This window comes from Cetorhinus maximus, chromosome 21, assembly GCF_964194155.1.
Source record: "Cetorhinus maximus chromosome 21, sCetMax3.hap1.1, whole genome shotgun sequence".
Taxonomy (NCBI): Eukaryota; Metazoa; Chordata; class Chondrichthyes; order Lamniformes; family Cetorhinidae; genus Cetorhinus; species Cetorhinus maximus.
In genome coordinates, this window is record NC_135899.1 from 25,119,293 (window position 1) to 25,141,679 (window position 22,387).

At 46.6% G+C, this 22,387-nt stretch overlaps 3 protein-coding genes across 3 annotated transcripts; 1 reads left to right on the plus strand and 2 right to left on the minus strand.

Moving 5' to 3' along the window:
* The first annotated feature begins 7,913 nt into the window (after nt 1–7,913).
* On the plus strand, nt 7,914–8,324 carry LOC144695368 (histone H3-like). The gene has a single exon (XM_078566267.1). The coding sequence runs from the start codon at nt 7,914–7,916 to the stop codon at nt 8,322–8,324; it is 411 nt and encodes a 136-aa protein (XP_078422393.1).
* Nucleotides 8,325–12,140: 3,816 nt separating this feature from the next.
* On the minus strand, nt 12,141–12,518 carry LOC144695369 (histone H2B 7-like). The gene has a single exon (XM_078566268.1). It carries the CDS (start codon nt 12,516–12,518, stop codon nt 12,141–12,143), a length of 378 nt encoding a protein of 125 aa, XP_078422394.1.
* Nucleotides 12,519–16,983: 4,465 nt separating this feature from the next.
* LOC144695370 (histone H3-like) lies at nt 16,984–17,394 on the minus strand. The gene has a single exon (XM_078566269.1). The coding sequence runs from the start codon at nt 17,392–17,394 to the stop codon at nt 16,984–16,986; it is 411 nt and encodes a 136-aa protein (XP_078422395.1).
* Nucleotides 17,395–22,387: the final 4,993 nt, after the last annotated feature.

A 22,387-nucleotide genomic window follows, 5' to 3' on the forward strand; every position in this document is an offset into this window, starting at 1 on the left:
GGCGTGTTAGAAGGATCTGATGGGGAGGGCCTTTCTCACCACCAGCCAAGCTACATCTTGGTGCTTGTTGATGTCACTCTTGTTATTTTCAACAAGAACTGACTGCAGGACACTCTTCCCAGACTGCTTCACCACAATGCTGACTGCAGGACACTCTTCCCAGACTGATTCACCGCGATGCTGACTGCAGGACACTCTTCCCAGACTGATTCACCGCGATGTTGACTGCAGGACACTCTTGCCAAACTGATTCACTGCGATGCTGACTGCAGGACACTCTTCCCAGCAATTTTCTCAGCCTCTCATCATAGGACAACTCTCTCATCACAGGAATTAATCTAGTGAATCTTCGCTGTACTGCCTCCAATGCAAGTATATTCCTTCTTAAATATGAAGACCAAAACTGCACACAGTACTCCAGATGTGGTCTCACTCACCAAAGCTCTGTACAACTGTAGCGAGACTTCTTTATTCTTGTACTCCATTCTCCTTGCAATAAATGCCAACATGCTATTTGCCTTCCTAATTGCTTGCTGCACCTGCATGCTAACTTTCTGTGTTCCCTATATGAGTGTACCAAGTCCCTCTGAACATCAACATTTACAAGTTTCACACCTTTAAAAAATATTCTGCTCTTCTACTCTTACCACCAAAATGAATAACCTCCCATTTCCCCACATTATACTCCATCTGCCATCTCATTGCCCGCTCACTTAATTTGTAAAAATCTCTTTGCAGCTTCTTTTGTCCTCCTCACAGCTTAAATTCTCACTTATATCATCGAGCAAACTTAGATACATTACTCTTGGCTTCTTCGTCCATGTCATTGATATAGATTGTAAATAGCTAAGGCCTGAGCACTGATCCTTACAGCACTCCACTGGTTACAACCTGTCAACTTGAAAATGTCCCTTTTATCACTACTCTCTGCTTTCTGTCTGTTAACCAATCATCTATCTATGCTAATATATTACCCCCAACTCCATGAGCCCCTACCTTGTGTGGCACCTTGTTAAATGTCTTCTGTAAATCCAAGGATATCACATCTAAGAGTTCCCCTTTATCTACCCTACCAGTTACATCCTCAAAAAACCCTAATAAATTTGTCAAACATGACTTCCTTTTTGAAAAAGCTTTGTGGCTTTGTCCGATCATGCTAGGATTTTCTTAGTCCTTTGTTAAGACTTCCTCAATAATAGATTCCTACACTTTCCCAATGACTGATGTCAGGGTAATTGGCCTGCTGTTCCATGATTTCTGCCTCCCTCCTTTCTTGCATAGAAGTGTGAAGTTTGCCACTTTTCAATACACTGGGACCATTCTAGAATCTAGGGAATTTTGGAAAATCATAACCAGAGCATTTACTATCTCTGCAACTACCTCTTTTAGAATCCTAGGATGTAGGTCATCAGGTCCTGGGATTTGTCAGCCTTTAGTCTTTAAGTTTCTCCAATATCTTTTCTCTGCTTACATTAATCACCTAACTCTTATTACCCCACTTGGTTACCTTCTATTTCTGACATGTAGCTTGTGCCTACTATCATGATGAAAGACACAAAATATTTGTTCAGTGTCTCTGCCATTTCCTCATACCTCATGATGATTTTTCCTGTCTCTGAATTCAAGGGACCATCATTTGCTTTAGCTACTCTCCTCCTTTTGGCATATTACTAACAGCGTTCCAGCCTGTTCAGCCTTTCCTGATAGGTATAACCTCTCAGCTCTGATATGATCCTTTTAAATCTTTTTGTTTTCACTCCTACCTCCAGCGGTTTTATGTCTGTTTCATAATTTTCAATATGTAAAGTAGTTTAAGAAGCAGAGATGCGGAGTTGGCCAGTTGAAAGATGGAAGCCTGTCCATAGTTGCAAAGAGGAGCTGGGAGTAGTCCAACAGAGACTGTATGCATTGCACCAGCTCTGCTGTGAAGACATAGTTAATGGTTACACAGGTAGTTTCCATTACAAGCATTATAGTTAATAATATACAAAGTTGACAGCAAATTAGCCAGTGGAGCTGCACAGTTGTTTCAAAGGTGGTAACGAATTGCACCCTTCACAGTAACTGGACAGCATTCATTGTCACCACTCTGAAATATGCCTGGATGTCAAAATTTTATATTAACCTCATTATCTGGTTTGCCTACTGGCTTTCAGTGAGCTTAATATTTTGTTGGCATTAAGCTGAGGGGTGCTAGCATTGGGAATGGAGCACATTTCTGTTCAAGTGCTCAACGTCAATGTAAAAAAATATTGTCAGGATCTGAACATCGCTGGCTGACAAGGCCACCAATTATTGCCCACCCCTGGTTGCCCATTGAGAAGGTGGTGATGGGCCGCCGCCTTGAACCACTGCAGTCCATGTGGTGAAGGTGCCCCGCAGTATAGTTAAGTAGGACGTTGCACGATTCTGACTCAACAACGATCAAGGAGCGGGTGACCTGTGTCCAAGCCGGATAGTGTATGACTCTGCGGGGTAGTATTGAGATGGTGATGTTTCCATGCACCTGCTGCCCTTGCTGGGGAGTGAGGGGGTGTGGTGGGGTGGGGGAGGGGTGGAGTGGTGGGGAAGGAGAACGAGCTCAGGGGGCGCTGTTTGAGGAGCCTTGGTCAGTCGGCTGTAGTGCATCCTGTGGAACGTACACACTGCAGTCACCAGTGGTGAAAGCCAGCTTGTCCCTACTGCACCAGCATAACTGTTGCATTATGCACTTGACCCCACGTTTATCTCTAACATAGCCAAGTTAGTGAAAAGTATTGTTGCATTAGGTGCTGAGAGGCTGGTTAGATGCTGAGAGGTTGTTTAGAGGTAATTTCCCCTGGCTGGGAAATCTATAACTAGGGTGCACGGTCTCAGGATAAGGGAGTGGCTGTTTAGGACTGAGATAAGGAGAAATGTCTTCACCTGGAGGCTTATGAATCACTGGAATTCCCTACCAAAGTGCAGTGTGGATCTTCTGGTCATTGAGTCAAGGCTGAGATCAATTGATTTTCGGACACTGAAGGAAACCAGATGTATGGGGATCAGGCAGGAAAGTGGAGTCAAGATAGAAGATCAGCCTTGATCTTATAGAACGGAGGAGCAGGCTTGAGGGGCCATATGGCCTTCTCCTGCTCTTATAACGCCATCCCTTCTCTGTCACTGGGTCAAAATCCTGGAACTTCCTCCCTAACAGCACTGTGGGTGTACCTAAGCCACATGGACTGCAGCGGTTCAAAAAGGCGGCTCAGCACCGCCTTCTCAAGGGGCAATTAGGGACGGGCAACAAATGTTGGCCTTGCCAGCAATGCCCAGATCCTGTGAAAGAATGAAAAAAATTCTTGTGCTGTCATTACGGAAATGTCTTATGCTGTTCCACCCGATACCTTTCTCATATAGTTCAAGTGCTGTTTACTCTTACAAACTTTTCCTCCCATTTTCCCAGTGCTCGCATGTTTTACGAGCAGTATTTATGAAGACAGCGTTCCTAAACGAATCTTCCTCTCTGATTTCAGATTAACGGCCACCCTTCCGCCCCTGATCAAGAGGAGAGGAAGCAGATGGAAATAATGCGGGTTTTGCTCGGAACTTAACCTCCAAATCTTGAGAAGAAATCCTGACAAGCCCACCGCATGCTCCCTGTCCTTGGAAAATCGTATCCCAACTCTCTGACTTTTGTGCCCTTGCCCTGGCTGCCTCGGTGATTGCGGGATTACCATGAGCTCCACCAGAAACTTTCCACGTGGTGACAAAGTGACATTTTCACTCGCGTACCTCGGTGCCCATTGGAGAGACTTGTGCATTAAGCTTGTGAACAGATGCAGCCAGTTAAGGGAACAGCGTCGCATCCAGTTGACTTTTGCAGCCGACTTAGTGTGTTGAATGAAGGACTGGGTGGGTGATCTAAGCTCCAGGAATGTGATTTTCATAGAATTACATTGAATATTACAGCACAAAAACAGGCCATTTGGCCCAAGTGGTCCATGCTGGTGTTTAGGCTGCACATCAGTCTCCTTTCCCTCTAACTCTATCAACAGATCCTTCTATTCCACTGCATTTACCTGGCTTCCTCATAAATGCATCTATGTTAGTTATCTCAACCACACCTCGTGTTAGCCAGTTCCACATTCTCCATGCTCTCTGGGTAAAGGAGTTCCTCTTGAATTCCCTATTAGATTTATTAGTGCCGATCTTTATTTACAGCCCCTAGTTCCATTTGCCCATGAGTGGGATTTTCGCTCCTCGCTATGTCTACCCTTTTGAGCCCCTTCATTTTTTCTCTGAGGGTCATGAGCCTTTGGAACTCTCTTCCCGAAAAAGCGGTGGAAGCAGAGCCTTTGAATATTTTTAAGGCAGAGCTGGATAGATTCTTGAATAACAAGGTGGGTGAAAGGTTATCGGGGGTAGGCAGGAATGTGAGGTTGAGGTTACAGTCAGATCAGCCATGACCTTATTGAAAGGCGGAGGAGGCTCGAGGGATCGACTGGCCCACTCCTGCTCATATAGTCGTATGTTCATAATTTTTGAGCTTTCTGTTGGGATATCCCTTAGCCTTCTCTTTTCTAGAAGAAGGAGCCCCAGCCAGTTCAGCCTTTCCTGGCATCATCCTTGTCTGTCTTTTTTGTAATTTCTCCAGTGCCTATAAATAATTTTTGTAACATGGAGACCAGAACTTTGCATGTTACACCAAGATCCTCCCTGTCACTGGGTTCCGTTCATGGCTATTCTTGCTGAGAAATTGGGCCACCCGCTCAGAGATGCTCACCGTGTGTAGGTATAGGTGTCATCAAAATGTCCATCCAAATCTTAGCCGGTGCTCATCTTGGTAAACCCATGTTTATTTAATTTAGTGCCTTGCACTTCTCAGCAAATGACCTCTGCTGTTTTGCTTTGTGTTGAAGACGACCACTTTTAAAGCTGCAGTAGCAACACGAGTGGTGTCTTCCACTAACAGGAAGCTGCTGTCAAGGTAAAAGGACCTTCTGTCTGCCACACTAATAAGTAACATGGTATATGAATTTCAGTGCTCGTGCAATAGTCGTATGTTCCAGCGACTGACGGATCGTATCCAACAGCACGTTGCTTCAGTTGCTCAGAATAGGCAAAGTGCTGATTGTACTCAACCAGTCTATGCTTGCAAAACTCAGAATATAATGTCTAACGTAAGATGTTAGTCCATGATTGGATGGCACACATTGAACAATCCTGAGTGTGTCAAGAATCACACTAATCAATTTGGGATTATCAATTGGGCCTACAATGTGGCTCACTTATGCTTGCTAGAAGCTACATATATTTATTCACAGAGACCTGTCCTTTGCAGCCAAAGGGAACATGTCCAGGCGTTGTGCCTTCTTCGAATTAAACAGCAGTGTGGGGATAATAGTTCCTCGGTGAATTCTCCATGGCAACGAGTCAACCAATCAGAGTCGACTTACCAACCAATCAGCTTCCTTTTCTCATACAGTATAAATTGTTGCTCCCTTTGAAAACTGCTAAAGTTGTTGGGATTTTATTTCTAAAGCTGAACCCAGCTTGTGCTGCGCTCTTGTGATCCTGAAACTGATTCACCGCTGATTCGACATGCTAAGTGTCAAGTCATTTCCACAGAACTGCGTCACTCTAATCACTGACAGTCGTCACGCTGCCAATCAATGTCATAAATATGGTTCAATAAAGTTCTCCGGAACAGGCCTAGCTGTGTCAATTCCTTTGTCTCCTTCCAGCACCTTGCAACGATGGTGGGATGGGATGGTGAAATTTATGTCGCCGGGGGGTACGGGGTCGGGTGGTGGCAGATCAGGTACTCCATTATACATATAGACCGATTTTCTTCAATGCAGGGAGTAATGTTGAAGGGTATGTAAAAGGGGGTCCATCCATATTGAGCCCTCATCCAAGTTACTGGATTGCACTCATGCTAAGTGTTGATTATTGGAGTGGATTTTGCAGTCAGCAGTGAAGTGACCTCGAAGAAAGCTGCCCACAAAGATCGAGGGATTTCTGTGGGGTGGATTTAGGTTTTCCTGCCATCAGCTTGGATGTGGTAGTAAGTTTGGGGATAATCTCCAGGCATTCAGCAACAGTGATGTCATCGATCAGGGTAAGCAATCAATCCTATTGAAGTATTCTCAAGGACAACAAACCAGGTACTGAATTTTGCACTTCTAAACAAAAATGTTACAGGGTGAAGTAAATGACTGGGTCTTCCATGTGAGATTAAGATGGAAGCTGAAATATGAACAAACCATATAAAAATATTTTGAAAGTACATTATCTTTTTAGCAAAATGGGGAAATTTGACATTCCGCGAATATGAAATTAGCTTTTCCAACCCAGAGAAGTTGGTCAGCAATAATTATGAACTTTGTATGCAATCAATTCAATGGTAGTACAGAATTGGAATATTGCTGAAAAAACAAACATATTGCCGAAGTTTTTTTACCTAGCACTCATCAGGACAAATACAAAAATACTAAATTTTAAATAATCACAACAATTTATACACCAGGAGAAAAGGGTGCTGATTGGTAATGCGGCTCATTTATGCTTGCTAGAAGTGGCATACTATACATTCATATGCAAGAACTGGTTGTCTCCAAACAAAAAAAATGTTCAAGCCTTGCACCTTTTTTGAATTACCCAGGATCTTGGGAAGCCTATAATTCCCCAGTGCTTTCTTCATGGAAATGCCTTAGCCAATCAAAGTTGACTTGCCAACCAATCAGCTCCCTTTTCTCCTATAGTATAAATTTTTGTGATCGTTTGAAATTTGGCATTCTTGCATTTGTCCTGATGAGTGTGAGGTGAAAAGCTTGGGCAACACGTCTCTCCTTGCAGCAATATTCAACTTAGTATGTCACAGAAGATGCTATTCCACCTCATTCAAAATACTCGGTGAAAAATGTTATAGTTGCCTGACGCTGCAACCAGAAATGGGAGGGGGGTGGGGGTGGGGGCATCTGGTGGAATTTTAAACTTAAACTGATGGGACTCAGTGCAATGCTGGTTAAAACACCCTCCATTGATGCAACAAAGAGTAATATTAAGGCTAGGCGGGATGTAAAACTGGGATTAACAGGGATTGCTGCATTGTTCCAGTGAAGCTCAACGCAAACTGGAGGAACAGCACCTCATCTTCCGACTAGGCACTTTACAGCCTTCCGGACTGAATATTGAGTTCAACAGCTTTAGATCTTGAACTCCCTCCTCCATCCCCACCCCCTTTCCGTTTCTTCCCCCTCCCTTTGGCTTTTTCCAATAATTTATATAGATTTTTATTTTCCCACCTATTTCCATTATTTTTAAATCTATACCTTTTATGCCCTGTTAGTCTTATTTCACCCCACCCCCACCAGAGCTGAACCTTGTGTGTCCTGCCATCCATTCTTAATTAGCACATTTTCTTAGATAATATCACCACCTGCAACACCTCTTTGTACCTTTTGTCTGTGACATCTTTTGATTACCTGCTCCTATCACTGCTTGCTTGTCCCTACAACCACCCCCCACGCACCCACCCACCCACCTTAAACCAGCTTATATTTCACCCCTCTCCTAATTTTACTCAGTTCTGTTGAAGGGTCACGAGGACTCGAAACGTCAACTTTGTTCTTCTCCGCCGAAGCTGCCAGACCTGCTGAGTTTTTCCTGGTATTTCTGTTTTTGTTTTCAATTTCCCGGGCTTGGTGGGGTTTAGTTCCGGGATCGAAATCCATCCAATATGAACGCAAAGAAGCAACCAATCATCTTCGGCCATTGAACGATAAGAACCAGCCAATCAGCTGGCGGTACTTGTTGCACCAATCAGGTGCCGTTTGTATCTGACCAATCAGCGATGTAGTGTCGGCTGCAGGCGGCGGACTGGACTCTATAAAAGGAGCAGCAGCGGCAGCTTCGCTGTAGTTTCGGGAGGATCCCAGAGGAGGAGTTAAATGGCGAGGACCAAGCAGACAGCCCGCAAATCCACCGGGGGGAAAGCTCCCCGCAAACAGCTGGCCACCAAGGCGGCTCGCAAGAGCGCCCCGGCCACCGGCGGCGTCAAGAAGCCGCACCGCTACCGGCCCGGGACCGTGGCTCTGCGGGAGATCCGCCGCTACCAGAAATCCACCGAGCTGCTCATCCGCAAACTGCCCTTCCAGCGCCTGGTGCGGGAGATCGCCCAGGACTTCAAGACCGACCTGCGCTTCCAGAGCTCGGCCGTCATGGCCCTGCAGGAGGCCAGCGAGGCTTACCTGGTGGGGCTCTTCGAGGACACCAACCTGTGCGCCATCCACGCCAAGCGGGTCACCATCATGCCCAAGGATATCCACCTGGCCCGGCGGATCCGGGGAGAGCGGGCCTGAGTTAAAACAACCCATTCCCCCCCCACCCCACCCCCAAAAATACAACTCAACACAGCAACGGCTCTTTTCAGAGCCACCACATCAGTAAAAGAAAGACAAAAATTTAGACGTTAAATCCTAAAACTTTAGGGTCCTTGTTCCTCAGGCTGAAAAGGCATTTTCTCATTCAGCCTTGCTCATTGATCAAATTTCTGTATATTGTAAGGCCCCGCCCCGCCTGCATTGTTCTATCATTTTTATCTCGTAAATCTTATGCCCCTTGGTGGCAGTTTTCTATTTCAGAGCCACCACATCAGCAAATGATTGCCGTTAGGCATCGGATAACTTCGAGCCGCATCCATATTAAGGCGGTGGGTGTCCCTAAGACTTAAAGGGACATAATTTCTCATCCAGCTTTGTTCCATCTTCCAATGAAATGGCTGATCTGCACCCAAATCTCCCGCCTGCTTTGCGCACACTTTTTATCTTTGCCTCAAATCCCCTACTGAGCTCACTTACTAAAATGTCAGCTGCTTATTTTTGGAATGAGCTTCCAAGAAATGTTTGTTACCTTGGCTTTCGAATGTTGTTGCTGTGAAACCCAATCCACGCACCCACCTTCTGCCCCCTCCCGCCCCACCCCACCAGTGCAGGAAAAGTTTGCATCTATCCTAAGGTTTCCTTTCAAAATTGTAAAGTCTTGAATACTCCCTGTGTGAATTCTGGCCTCGGACTGCTCATTGTGAATGACAGGTCCACACTTTCTACCATCTCCTTGCATGAAGAAATGTTGATTTGAAGGTTATGTCCCCTTGACCCGGGTCTTCAAAGTGTAAGCACACTTTCCCATTCAACCCTCTTTCACCATTCAGTAAGCTCGTGACTGATCTGTTACATAACCCCATCTTTTCATCTCTTTGCCAAAACTCTTATTAACTTTACCTTTAAACTTATACCACTTTTTGTGTGAAGAAGGAGAACACTTCTTCCTCTGCCTGAATATGTCTTTCCTCATTTCACTCCTGAAAGGCCTGGTCCTGATTCTGAACTTGACGTGAGAAACGAGACCAAATGTCCCATTTCACAAATGGAACAGGATTATCATTCTTCACTGTTCTGACTTCAGTGAGATATTGACTGATCCGTAACTCCATCCTGGTCGCCACATTATAGGAAGGATGTGATTGCACTGGGAAGGGTGCAGTGGAGATTCACCAAGATGTTGCCTAGGCTGGAGGGTTTCAGCAATGTAGTGAGGCTAGATAGGCTGGCGTTGTTTTCCTTAGAGCAGAGAGGGGAACCTGATAGAGGTATACAAAATTATGAGGGGCATAGATAGGGTAGATAGAAAGAAACTTTTCCCCTTAGCAGAGGTGTCAATAACCAGGGAACATAGATTTAAGGTAAGGAACAGGAGGTTTAGAGGGGATTTGAGGAAAAATCTTTTCACCCAAAGGGTGTTGGAATCTGGAACTCACTGCTGAGGGGGTGGTAGAGGCAGGAACCCTCACAACATTTAAGAAGTATTTAGATGAGCACTTGAAACGCCATAGCATACAGGGCTACTGGCCAAGGGCTAGAAAATGGGATTAGAATAGATAGGTGCTTGATGGCCAGCACGGACAAGATGGGCCAAAAGGCCTGTTTCTGTGCTGTATAACTTGCCTTGGTTCCACATCTTTATATTCCCTTTAGTGGAAGATATTTCAAACTTTTACCATTCAGGGTAAAGAAATATTGCCTAATTTCTCTTCCTGGTTATGTCCAGGTTAGATTCAGCTGGATTTGGAGCTTTGCATCCAATTCTGGGCACCATACCTTAGCAGGTAGGAAGGAGATTTACTATAATTACATCAGAAATAAGGGATTTTAGTTATTCAGAGAAACTCAAGTACCTGAATGCACTAATAGCCACACTAACAACAAATTTAAGATAATCAGTTAAACTCATAATGTGGCTCATTTGTGCTTGCTAGAAGTGACACACATTAATCCACAGGAACCCTTGTCTTTTTTTGAGTTACCAGGGAGCTTGGGGAGCCTATAGTTCCCCATTCCTTTCTCCATAGCAAAGCCTTGGCCAATCAGATTTAACTTGGCAACCAATCAGCACCCACTTCTCCTGTAGTATAAAGAGTTTGTGATCATTTGCAATTTGGCATTCTTGCAGTTTTCACACAACGAGTGGTTTGGGTCTGGAATGCAATGCCTGGAAGTGTGGTGGAGGCAGGATCAATTGAAGCATTCAAGAGGACATGAGGTGATTATTTGAATAGAAACAATCCGCAGGGGTACAGGGAAAGGCAGTGCAGTGGCACTAGGTCATAATGCTCATTAGGAGAGCTGGTGCAGACACGATGGGCCAAATAGCCTCCTTCTGCACAGTTAAAATTCTGTGCTTCTGCATTCAAGATGAAAAGCTTCACAACACTTATCTTTTTAGCAATACTCAAGTTCTGTATCAACTGGCCGTTTATTCAGATAGGGTGGGATAATTTCCTTAGAGCAGAGAAGATTAAGGGCAATTTTGATAACAGTGTTTGAAATCATGGGGTTTGAGAGACTAAAGAAGGGGAAATTTCCATGGGCAGAAGGGTTGGTAGTCAGAAGACACGGAATTAAAGAGATTGTCGAAAGACGCATAGTTGAGGTACATTTTTTTTTATATATGTGAGTTGTGACCTGGAATGCACTGGTTGAAAGAGCAGAAGCAAAAATAACTTTCCAATGGGAATTAATTCAACTAATTTTGCAGAACTACAGGGAAGAGCAGGGCCAGAGGGACTATTTGGCTGTTTCTAAATGCCAGCAGAGGCATGATGGGCCGAATGGCGTCCTGTGTCGTAGGATTTGATGGAGCACCATAGAAGTTACATCGTCCACTGATTGCCAATATTGATTTCTTTGTTCGTTCATGGGGTGTGAACGTTGTTCACAAGGTTAGCATTTACTGTCCATCCTTAATTGCCCCTGAGAAAATGGTGGGGATCAGTCACCTTCTTGAACATATATCGCCATTCCTTCATTGTCACTGGGTCAAAATCCTGGAAATCCCTCCCTAACAGCACTGTGGGTGTACCTACACCACATGGACTGCAGCGGTTCAAGAAGGCAGCTCACCACCACCTTCTCAAAGGCAATTCAGGACAAGCAACAACTGCTGGCTTAGCCAGTGACTCCCACATCCAAAGAAACCCAAAAAATTATAAGGTACTAAGTGCTGCCTTGTTGGCGAGGCAGTCAGCGCTGAGGGAGTGCCGCACTGTCAAAGGTACAGTGCTGAGGGAGTGCCGCACTGTCAAAAGTAGTGATGAGGGAGTGCCCCTCTGTCAAAGGTAGAGTGCTGAGGGAGTGCCGCACTGTCAAAGGTACAGTGCTGAGGGAGTGCCGCACTGTCAAAGGTACAGTGCTGAGGGAGTGCCGCACTGTCGGAGGGGGCAGTCTAGAAGTGCTCCACCATACCCCGCAGACTTCATGGCCACTGCTGCAGTGGGGCTGAGTACAACTCGCTTGTATGCAGAGCAGCAGAGCTACCGTCAGCGCGAAAATTAAACTAAGTCAGGATCACCCTGCTGCTTGTGGGATCTTCCTGTACAAATTGGCCGCCACGTTCCTTGTATGAAAACAAGTGGCTATACTCATTGTGCTGCAAGAACCGTTTTGGGTAACCTCTCGACTGTGCTGTAGACAAATACTTTCGGTTTTCAGTGCGTCAAATGAAATCGGTTTCACACCGGGAGCGGGAAAGGAACATTGGAAAAAGCTCTCTCATGCAGACTGGGTGAAGTTGGCTCTGAAAAGAGCCGTTGTTTGACTGGGAGCGTGCGAGTGGCTCCTTCACTTGGAGCTGGTGTACTTGGTGACCGCCTTGGTGCCCTCGGAGACGGCGTGCTTGGCCAGCTCGCCGGGCACCAGCAGGCGGACGGCGGTTTGGATCTCCCGGGACGACATGGTGTGGCGCCGGCTGTAATGGGCCAGACGGGAGGCCTCGCAGGCGATGCGGTCGAAGACGTCGTTGACGAACGAGTTCATGATGCTCATGGCCTTGGAGGAGATGCCCGTGTCCGGGTGAACTTGCTTCAGCACCTTGTACACGTAGATGCCGTAGCTCTCCCGGCGGGCTTTCCTGCGCTTCTTGTCGCCCTTGTGGTGCGACTTGGAAGCTGCCTTTTTGGCGCCCTTCTTGGCGATCACCTTGGTCCCGCTCTCCGGCATCACAGTCCTTCCCCTAATGACGTCCGACCAGCCGCCGGACTGACACTGTCACCGCCCGCCGCGCCGCTTTACATAGACCCCGATATGCAAATGAAGGATCAGGAGGCGCCCCCTTTTTCCTATTGGCTGCCGACACGGTCGCAAGGCGATTGGCCCTCGGCCCACGTGGTTAGAAGCTCGCGCCAGTTCCCAACAGTGATACACAATCTAGAACGTACTTGGTCAAAGTGCAACAGCTCAGCCAGAACTAGCTCCCTGTCAGGCAGAAGAGTTAAGAGAATTGGTTAAGTGGAAGAATTTTTGCCCTCATTTATTTATGTTTAAATCAGCGAGATTAATTAGATTGGAAGAAACAGGAAATCCTGGAAATACTCAAGCAGGTCTGGCTGCTTCTATGAAGAGACGGAGGGAGAGAGAAACAGAGGTTTCATCAGGACTGAAACACTAACTCTGTTTCTCTCCCCCCTCAGACGCTGCCAGAGCATTTCAACAACAACTTATATTTATATAGTGCCTTTAACTTAACATTGTGAAACAAAGTTTGACATGGAGCCACATGAGATGTTAGGTCAACTGGCCAAAAGCTTGGTTAAAGAGTTTTAAGGAGCGCCTTAAAGGAGGAAAGTGAGGCAGGGAGGCGGAGAGAGGGAATTCCAGAGCCTTGGGACCCAGGTAACTGAAGGCACGGCCACCAATCAGGGACGCTCATGAGGGCAGAATTGGATGAGCGCAGATAGTTTGGAGGGTTGTGGGGCTGGAGGAGATTACACAGATAGGGAGAGGCGAGGCCATGAATGGATGAGAATTTTAACATCAAGACGTTGCTTGACTGGGAGCTAATGTAGGTCAGCGAGCACAGGGGTGATAGTGAAGCGGGGCTTGGTGCAAGTTAGGACACGGGCAGCAGAGTTTTGGATGACGTTTCCAGCTTTTATTTCAGTTTTCCGGAGGCCGCAGTAGTTTGCTTCTGTTTGAATATTGATTAAACTTGGAGCTGCACAGTATGAGTGATGTTCACACAGAAGAATTATTGCAGGAAGTAGGTTCGCTGTCCTCCTGCTCATCGGGAATTCAGTGCACTACCTTCACACACTGCAACAGTTCATTGAAAGTAGGGGTCGACTGTCGCAGGAGCCTTGGTGAGTTGCTGCAGTGCATCTTGTACACGGTATACACTGCTGCCACTGCATCGATGGTGAGGGAGTGGATGTTGATGGTGGTAGATGGGGTGCCAATCGCCTGGACGGTGTCGAGCTTCTTGAGTGTTGTTGAGGCTGCACTCATCCAAGCAAGTGGAGAGTTTTGCATCAGATTAAGCAACAAAGTGCATATTAGTGCAAGGCAAAAGGGGCCAAGGTAATGGCACAAGAAAAGAAAGAAAAGGTTGGTCTAGTGGCAAATAAGAAAAGCAGAATCTTTATCACCCTCTGCCACAGAAAAAAAAAGTGGTCGTTTGGTGGAACAGAACTTGAGCATTGCTGAAAAAAAGAGAAATGTTGAAGCTTTTTGTCTTGCACTCATCAGGACACTTCGCAAGAATACCAATATAACACAAAGCTGGGTGGGTGGGTGAGCTGTGAGGAGGATGCAGAGATGCTTCAGTGTGATTTGGTCAAGCTGAGTGAGTGGGCAAATGAATGGCAGATGCAGTATAATGTGGATAAATGTGAGGTTATTCACTTTGGTAGCAAAAACAGGAAGGCAGATTATTATTTGAATGGCTATAAATTGAGAGAGGGGAACGTTCAACGAGACCTAGGTGTCCTCGTACACTAGTCGCTAAAGGTAAGCATGCAGGTGCAGCAGGCGGTAAAGAAGGTAAATGGTATGTTGGACTTCATAGCGAGAGGATTTGAGTACAGGAGCAGGGATGTCTTGCTGCAATTATACAGGGCCTTGGTGAGGCCACACCTGGAATATTGTGTGCAGTTTTGGTCTCCTTATCTGAGGATGTTCTTGCTATAGAGGGAGTGCAGCAAAGGTTTACCAGACTAATTCCTGGGATGACAGGACTGACAAATGAGGAGAGATTGAGTCGGTTGGATTATATTCGCTGGAGTTCAGAAGAATGAGGGAGGATTTCATAGAAACCTATAAAATTCTAAGAGGACTATACAGGATAGATGCAGGAAGGATGTTCCTGATGGTGGGGGAGTCCAGAGCCAGGGGTCACAGTTTGAGGATATGGGGTAGACCATTTAGGACTGAGATGTGGAGAAATTTCTTCACCCAGGGAGTGGTGAGCCTGTGGAATTCGCTACCACAGAAAGTAGTTGAGGCCAAAACATTGTATGTTTTCAAGAAAGAGTTAGATATAGCTCTTGGGGGGAAAGGGATCAAAGGATATGGGGAGAATGTGGGAGCAGGCTATTGAGTTGGATGATCAGTTATGATCATAATGAATGGCGGAGCAGGCTCAAAGGGCTGAATGGCCTACTCCTGCTCCTATTTGCCATGTTTCTATAAGGGGAAAACAACAATTTATACTATATGTGAAGAGAGTGCTGATTGGTTGGCAAGTGGATTCTGATTGTAGAGGCATTGCCATGGAGAATGCACCAGTAATGTATGGCAATGCCTCTACCAATCAGAGTCCATTTGCCAACTACTCAACACTCTCTTCACATATAGTATAAATTGTTGTTTTCCCCTTATATCGGTATTCTTGCGAAGCATCCTGATGAGCGCAAGACAAAAATCTTCGATATGTCACTTCTTTTTTAAGCATTGCTGAAAAAAGTTGCGATATTGAGAGCGGAAAGCTGCAAAGTGCCGACTTGAGAAATGAGGTGTTATTCTTCGAGCTCACATTGGGTATCAAGTGTTGGAATCTTATGTAAACATCTATTTGGTTCTCCATTTTCTGAATGGCAGCACTCACAAGGAGAAATAACCTCAAAATCAGGAGAGAAATTAGGATCAGCATTTCTTCACAAAGGGTCTGGTTGAAAGAGTGGAGCTTTCTCCCACAAAATACAGTAGTGGCTTTATTGAATTATTGGCAGGCCCACCTCTCTCTGCCTGTCATAGATACACTTGTTTTTTTAAATCAAGTCAGAAACACCATTCCACTGACACCACTGAACAAGAAATGGTAACTCACTCCTCGAAGATGCTCCGCAAAACCTGTCCCTTCGACCAAACTTTTGGCCATCTGTCCTGATATCTCCTTGTGATTCGCTGACAAAATGTTTTCTTTCTAATGCGGTGAAGCAACTTAGGGTGTTTTGCTACATTAGAAGTGCACTGTAAATGCAACATGTTGCTGTGACAAAGATAACTACAAGAGCTGCTGAAAGAACATGGACTAATTTGTCATTTTAAACTTAACATGGCTGCAAGGAAACCACTTCAATTCAAGAAGTCGATCTGAATAATACCTGAAAGGAACTCGGCCATGTATTCGCCAGTCAGTCCCAAACACCCACTTGTACCCCTGATATCGGATGCTTCAAGAACCTGATGTAACTAGTCCTGACAGATGGAGATTAATCCCTCCAATCCTTCATAGCAACATCGGCAGTACGAGCAGGGGAAGACCCATTCAGCCCACGGATCCTGCTCTGCCATTCAATGAGACCATGGCTGATCTGGTCATGGTCTCAACTCCACTTTGCCGTCTGCCCCCCATCCCATAACCCTTGACTGTCAAAAATCTGTCTAACTCTGCCTTGAATAACTTCAGTAGCCCAGCCTCCAATGCTTTCTGAGGAAGAGAACTTCATGCACAAACTTAAAAAAATTCTCATGTCTTGAAAGATAGACCTGTGTCTCCGTGATTCTAGTCTCTCCTACAAATGTAAACATTCTCCTGGTATCTACACTGTCAACATCCATGGCTTATACTTCAAGTAAACCTCATGCTTCAAACATTAGCCATTTTGTATTACCAACATTCAGCTGTTAAGACCACGTTTAAGACAAATTCAATTTAATTCAAGACTCTGAATTGAAGTGGTTTCCTTGCAGCCATGGTAAAATGGTTTAGGGAATTTCTCCTGTTGCAGCAACCAAGAAGCAACAAGCCAACAGAGCAGAACCAGGGCCCTGATACCAACTGAGACAATTTGACATTCAATAGCATTACCGCCGCCAAATCTATTAACACCCTGGGAGTTTTTTAAAAATTCATTCATAGGATGTGGGCATCACTGGCTAGGCCAGAATATAAATTGCCCATCTCTAATCACCCTTATTCAGGGGGGCATTTTTGTTCTAAAGTCACATGTATGTAACTAAGGACAGATTTCCTTCCCTGAAGGATAATTGAACCATTGACCAGAAACTACACCAAGCCATACAAGTACTGCAACTACAATAGGCTATGAACCGAGCAATTCATCTCCTGCCCTCCCAAAACGTGTCAACTTTGTCCTTTTACTGATGTGGTGGCTCTGAAAAGAGCCGTTGCTGTGTTGAGTTGTATTTTTGGGGGTGGGGTGGGGGGGGAATGGGTTGTTTTAACTCAGGCCCGCTCTCCCCGGATCCGCCGGGCCAGGTGGATATCCTTGGGCATGATGGTGACCCGCTTAGCGTGGATGGCGCACAGGTTGGTATCCTCGAAGAGCCCCACCAGGTAAGCCTCGCTGGCCTCCTGCAGGGCCATGACGGCCGAGCTCTGGAAGCGCAGGTCGGTCTTGAAGTCCTGGGCGATCTCCCGCACCAGGCGCTGGAAGGGCAGTTTGCGGATGAGCAGCTCGGTGGATTTCTGGTAGCGGCGGATCTCCCGCAGAGCCACGGTCCCGGGCCGGTAGCGGTGCGGCTTCTTGACGCCGCCGGTGGCCGGGGCGCTCTTGCGAGCCGCCTTGGTGGCCAGCTGTTTGCGGGGAGCTTTCCCCCCGGTGGATTTGCGGGCTGTCTGCTTGGTCCTCGCCATTTAATCTCTCCTCTGGGATCCTCCCGAAACTACAGCGAAGCTGCCGCTGCTGCTCCTTTTATAGAGTCCAGTCCGCCGCCTGCAGCCGACACTACATCGCTGATTGGTCAGATACAAACGGCACCTGATTGGTGCAACAAGTACCGCCAGCTGATTGGCTGGTTCTTATCGTTAAATGGCCGAAGATGATTGGTTGCTTCTTTGCGTTCCTATTGGATGGATTTCGATCCCGGAACTAAACCCCACCAAGCCCGGGAAATTGAAAACAAAAACAGAAATACCAGGAAAAACTCAGCAGGTCTGGCAGCTTCGGCGGAGAAGAACAAAGTTGACGTTTCGAGTCCTCGTGACCCTTCAACAGAACTGAGTAAAATTAGGAGAGGGGTGAAATATAAGCTGGTTTAAGGTGGGTGGGTGGGTGCGTGGGGGGTGGTTGTAGGGACAAGCAAATGGCACCTGATTGGTGCAACAAGTACCGCCAGCCGATTGGCTGGTTCTTATCGTTCAATGGACGAAGGTGATTGGTTGTTTCTTGCGTTCCTATTGGATGGATCTCGATCCCGGAACTAAACCCCTCCAAGCCCGGGAAATTGAAAATTCGTTTCTTTATTTCAGTCTTTTTATCCGCCGCCACATTCCCCAGCCCTTCATTATTTTTTTAATCTCAATGAGCAACCTGCTGATTTGTAGTGCCTCAGTCCAGCTGATCATTCTCAGAGGCCCAGACTTGACCATGTCGGCACCAGATGTTCGACTACTGCGGCATCACAGCACACCCCAACTCCACACACAGACAGAGAGGCAGGCAGATAGACACACAAATGCAGACATAAGCACACATACTCCCCCCGCAACCCCCCCAACACACAAACACAGACAAACAGATACCACGTTGTAGCAGCATTTAGACCAATTTTAACAGGAGATAAACTTGACAATTTCAGGTCTTCCATTGTTCAGTTACATGGTACTTACAGCACAGAAACAAGCTACAGGAAGAGTGCAGCATTTCCTCAGTACTGACCCCCCCTGACAGTGCAACACTCCCTCAGTACTGATCATCCAACAGTGCAGCACTCACTCAGTACTGCCTCTCTGACAGTGCAGGACTCCCTCACTACTAGTCCTCTGACAGTGCAGAACTCCCTCAGTACTGGTCCTCTGACAGTACAGTGCACCCTCAGTATTGCCCCTCCCGCATTGAGGCCTGAGATTGTAACTGGATCCCTGGAGAAAGGTAAGTATAAGCAAGATGGTGACCGTGGGGGAAGGAAATGTTGATGAGGGGGATGTGGTCGGATGCAAGGGTGGGGGGCAATGGCTTTCAATCCTTCCCGATGCCGGGTCCCTCAATCGGGCACTAATTGCATGTGAATGAGGAACATCCTGGCTCGGTCACTGGCAATCCCAACAGGTGGAAGACGCGGGGTGTGGATTTCAGATCCTGGAAAAGGCTCATTTGTTTGGCACTTAATTCATGCAGGCCTTCCAGAAAGTACGTAATGCATTGCTCTCGCCAGCTGACTAGCCAGCGGGCAAGAAGGCAAGAACCCCATTACCTACATTAAATTCTGTCCTGGGAGTGGAAGAATTTTAACCCAGAGCAAGACAGTTGAGAACATTGTTGGCTGGTGTGTAAAACTGCGACTCTACCTGATCCTGTGTGATTCCCTCCTGGTTAGTTAGGTTAAAATTATCCCTAGTGTATTCATGAGAATTATTTCTAATGGTACAATACTCACACACTTAGCTTAAACTTAGTTGTGTACTAAATTCCATTCAGTTTTGATGTACATTGTGCAAAAAATAAAGCATTTTATTTTCTATTTAGATCTGCAAACTGCAATTTATGTTAAACACACAACATAAACAGGCTCAGCAACAACGGTGAAGTTTATTTTTATAAATAAGTGAAAGTTCAATACAATCTGGAAATATATTTGTTGGCCAAACTATAAATCCTTTTTCTTTGAGCAAGAAGCAAATCAGCCATAAAAACATTTGAAAGTCTCATGACATGAAGTAAGATGTGAAGCAAAATAATTGATGAGCTCTAAGGAAATGTTGCAGTATTTACAGTTGAACCAACTTACTCCCAGAAATGATCAATTAACAATTACAACTATGGCCACAACAGCCCTCTCCGCAGTGCCGAGGGGGCATCAGAGGGTACATCTTAGGACAATGTGTTGCTGCCACAGTGTCTTCTCTTCACCCCCTTCCGACCTTTTCAAGTAAATATCCAATCCTCTTCTGAAAGTTACTACCTGCTTCCAACACCCTTTCAAGCAGCATTTCCCAGATCACAACAATTCGCTGTGTAAATTATTTTTCCTCTTCTATCTGCTTATTCTTTTGCCAATTACTTTAAATTGGTATTCTCTGGTTCCTGACCCTCCTGCCAGTGGACACAGTTAAGATTCACATCTCACGCAATTCGCACCTTCAAGACAATAATATCAATGAAATGAGGAGATGGGGAGAAATTACTTCACTCAAACGGTTGTGATTCTTTGGAATTCTCTACCCCAGAGGGTTGTGGATGCTCCGTCATTGAATACATTTACGGCTGGGATAGACAGATTCTTGGTTTCTCAGGGATAAGGGAAAATGGAGTTAAAACCCAAGATCACCATGATCATATAGAATGGGGTAACAGTCGCGACAGGCCACATGGCCCACTCCTGCTCCTATTTCTTCGGTTCTTGTATTCTGGAGATCAGTGCATCACTGGCTGGGCCAGCATCTTTTGCTCGTCCCTAATAGCCATTGAGAAGCTGGTGGTGGTGCGCTGCCTTCTTGAACAATAGCAGTCTGTGCGTTGAAGGTCCCTCCCACAGCACTGTCAGGGAGGGAGCTCCCTGGATTTTTACCCAGCGACCGTGAAGGAGCAGTTGATATACATTCGAAATGGTGCGTGACTCGGAGAGGAGCTCGGGGGTGGTGGCGCTCCCATGTACCCGCTGCCCATGTCCATCCAAGCGGTGCGGGTCACAGGTTTGGGAGATGCTGTTGAAGAAACCTCGGTGAGTTGCTGCTGTGCAATCTGTGGAGAGCGCACACTGCGGCCACAGTGCAGCAGCAGTGGATGGAGTGGGTGTTGATAGTAGGTTTTAGAGATTTTGTTAAGTGTTTGCTTACCAAAAGCAAATGCGACATCTTCAGCTTTGTGGATTCCTTGTGTTCATGTGGAGAAGGGAATAAAGAGAAAATGACACATTCCAACTCCAAAAGGTTAGAATAGAATAGTTATGGTAATGAGTGATGTAGGCCATGTTGTATTAGTGATGGTACCTTAATAAGCACCTTCCAAACCCACCACCAATATCACCTAGAAGGACAAGGGCAGCAGGCACATGGGAAGACCACCACCTGGAAGTTCCCCTCCCCTGGCATCAGGAAGGTGGGGGGAGTGTCGCTGAAAGCCACACACCACTACCCCTTTCCTTGCATCCGATCACCCCTCCCTCCAACGTTCTCTTCCCCGCAGCCCCCAACCCACCCATACTTACCTCTCTCCAGGGATTGAGCGACAATTCCTGGTGAAAACCTCACTGCCAGCGTATGGAGGGTATGTAGCATTTGAGAGGTACAATACTAAGACAGTGCTGCACTGTCGGAGGCTCAGTATTGAGGGAGTGCTGCACTGTCAGAGGTTCAGTACTGAGGGAGTGCTGCACTGTCAGAGGCTCAGTATTGAGAGAGTGCTGCACTGTCAGAGGTTCAGTACTGAGGGAGTGCTGCACTGTCAGAGGGTGAGTACTAAAAAAGTTCTGCACTGTCAGAGGTTCAGTACTGAGGGAGTACTGCACTGTTAAGGTCAGTACTGAGCGAGTGCTGCACTGTTGGAGGTGCAGTACTGAGGGAGTGCTGCACTGTCAGAGAATGAGTGCTAAGAAAGTGCTGCACTGTCAGAGCTTAATGTACTGAGGGAGTGCTGCACTGTCAGATGGGCAGTACTGAGGCAGTGCTGCACTTTCAGAGGCTCAGTACTGGGGGAATGTTGCACTGTCAGAGGTTCAGTACTGAGGGAGTGCTGCATTGTCAGTGGGTCAGTACTGAGGGGGTGCTGCACTGTCAGAGGGTCAGTAATGAAGAAGTGCTGCACTGTCAGAGGGTCAGTACTGAAGGAGGGCTTCATGTCAGAGGGTCAGTACTGAGGGAGTGCTGCACTGTTGGAGGGGCAGTACTGAGGGAGTGCTGCACTGTCAGAGGGTGAGTACTAAAAAAGTTCTGCACTGTCAGATCTGCATGTACTGAGGGAATGCTGCACTGTCAGAGGGGCAATACTGAGGCAGTGCTGCACTTTCAGAGGCTCAGTACTGGGGGGTTGCTGCACTGTCAGAGGTTCAGTACTGAGGGAGTGCTGAATTGTCAGTGGGTCAGTACTGAGGGGGTGCTGCACTGTCAGAGGAGCAGTACTGAGGAAGTGCTGCACGGTCAGAGGGTCAGTACTGAAGGAGTGCTGCACTGTTGGAGGGGCAGTACTGAGGGAGTGCTACACTGTCAGAGGGTGAGTACTAAAAAAGTTCTGCACTGTCAGATCTTCATGTACTGAGGTAGTGCTGCACTGTCAGAGGGTCAGTACTGAGGGAAGGCTTCACCGTTAGAGAGTCTGTACTGAGGGAGTGCTGCACTGTCAGAGGGTGAATACTAAAAAAGTTCTGCACTGTCAGATCTTCATGTACTGAGAGAGTGCTGCACTGTCAGAGGGTCAGTACTGAACAAGTGTTGCACTGTCAGAGGGTCAGTTCTGAGGGAGTGCTGTACTGTTGTGGGGGTCAGTACAGTGGGAGTGCTACACTATCAGAGGGTAAATACTGAGGGTGTGCTGCACAGTCAGAGGCTCAATACTGAGGGTGTGCTGCGTTGTCAGAGGATCACTACTGAGGGAGTGCTGCACTTTCAGAGGCTCAGTACTGGGGGGTTGCTGCACTGTCAGAGGTTCAGTACTGAGGCAGTGCTGCATTGTCAGTGGGTCAGTACTGAGGGG

Bases quoted from the DNA above. Each gene is read 5' to 3' on its own strand.
- LOC144695368 (XM_078566267.1), top strand. From the start codon at position 7,914: ATGGCGAGGACCAAGCAGACAGCCCGCAAATCCACCGGGGGGAAAGCT.
- LOC144695369 (XM_078566268.1), bottom strand. From the start codon at position 12,518: ATGCCGGAGAGCGGGACCAAGGTGATCGCCAAGAAGGGCGCCAAAAAG.
- LOC144695370 (XM_078566269.1), bottom strand. From the start codon at position 17,394: ATGGCGAGGACCAAGCAGACAGCCCGCAAATCCACCGGGGGGAAAGCT.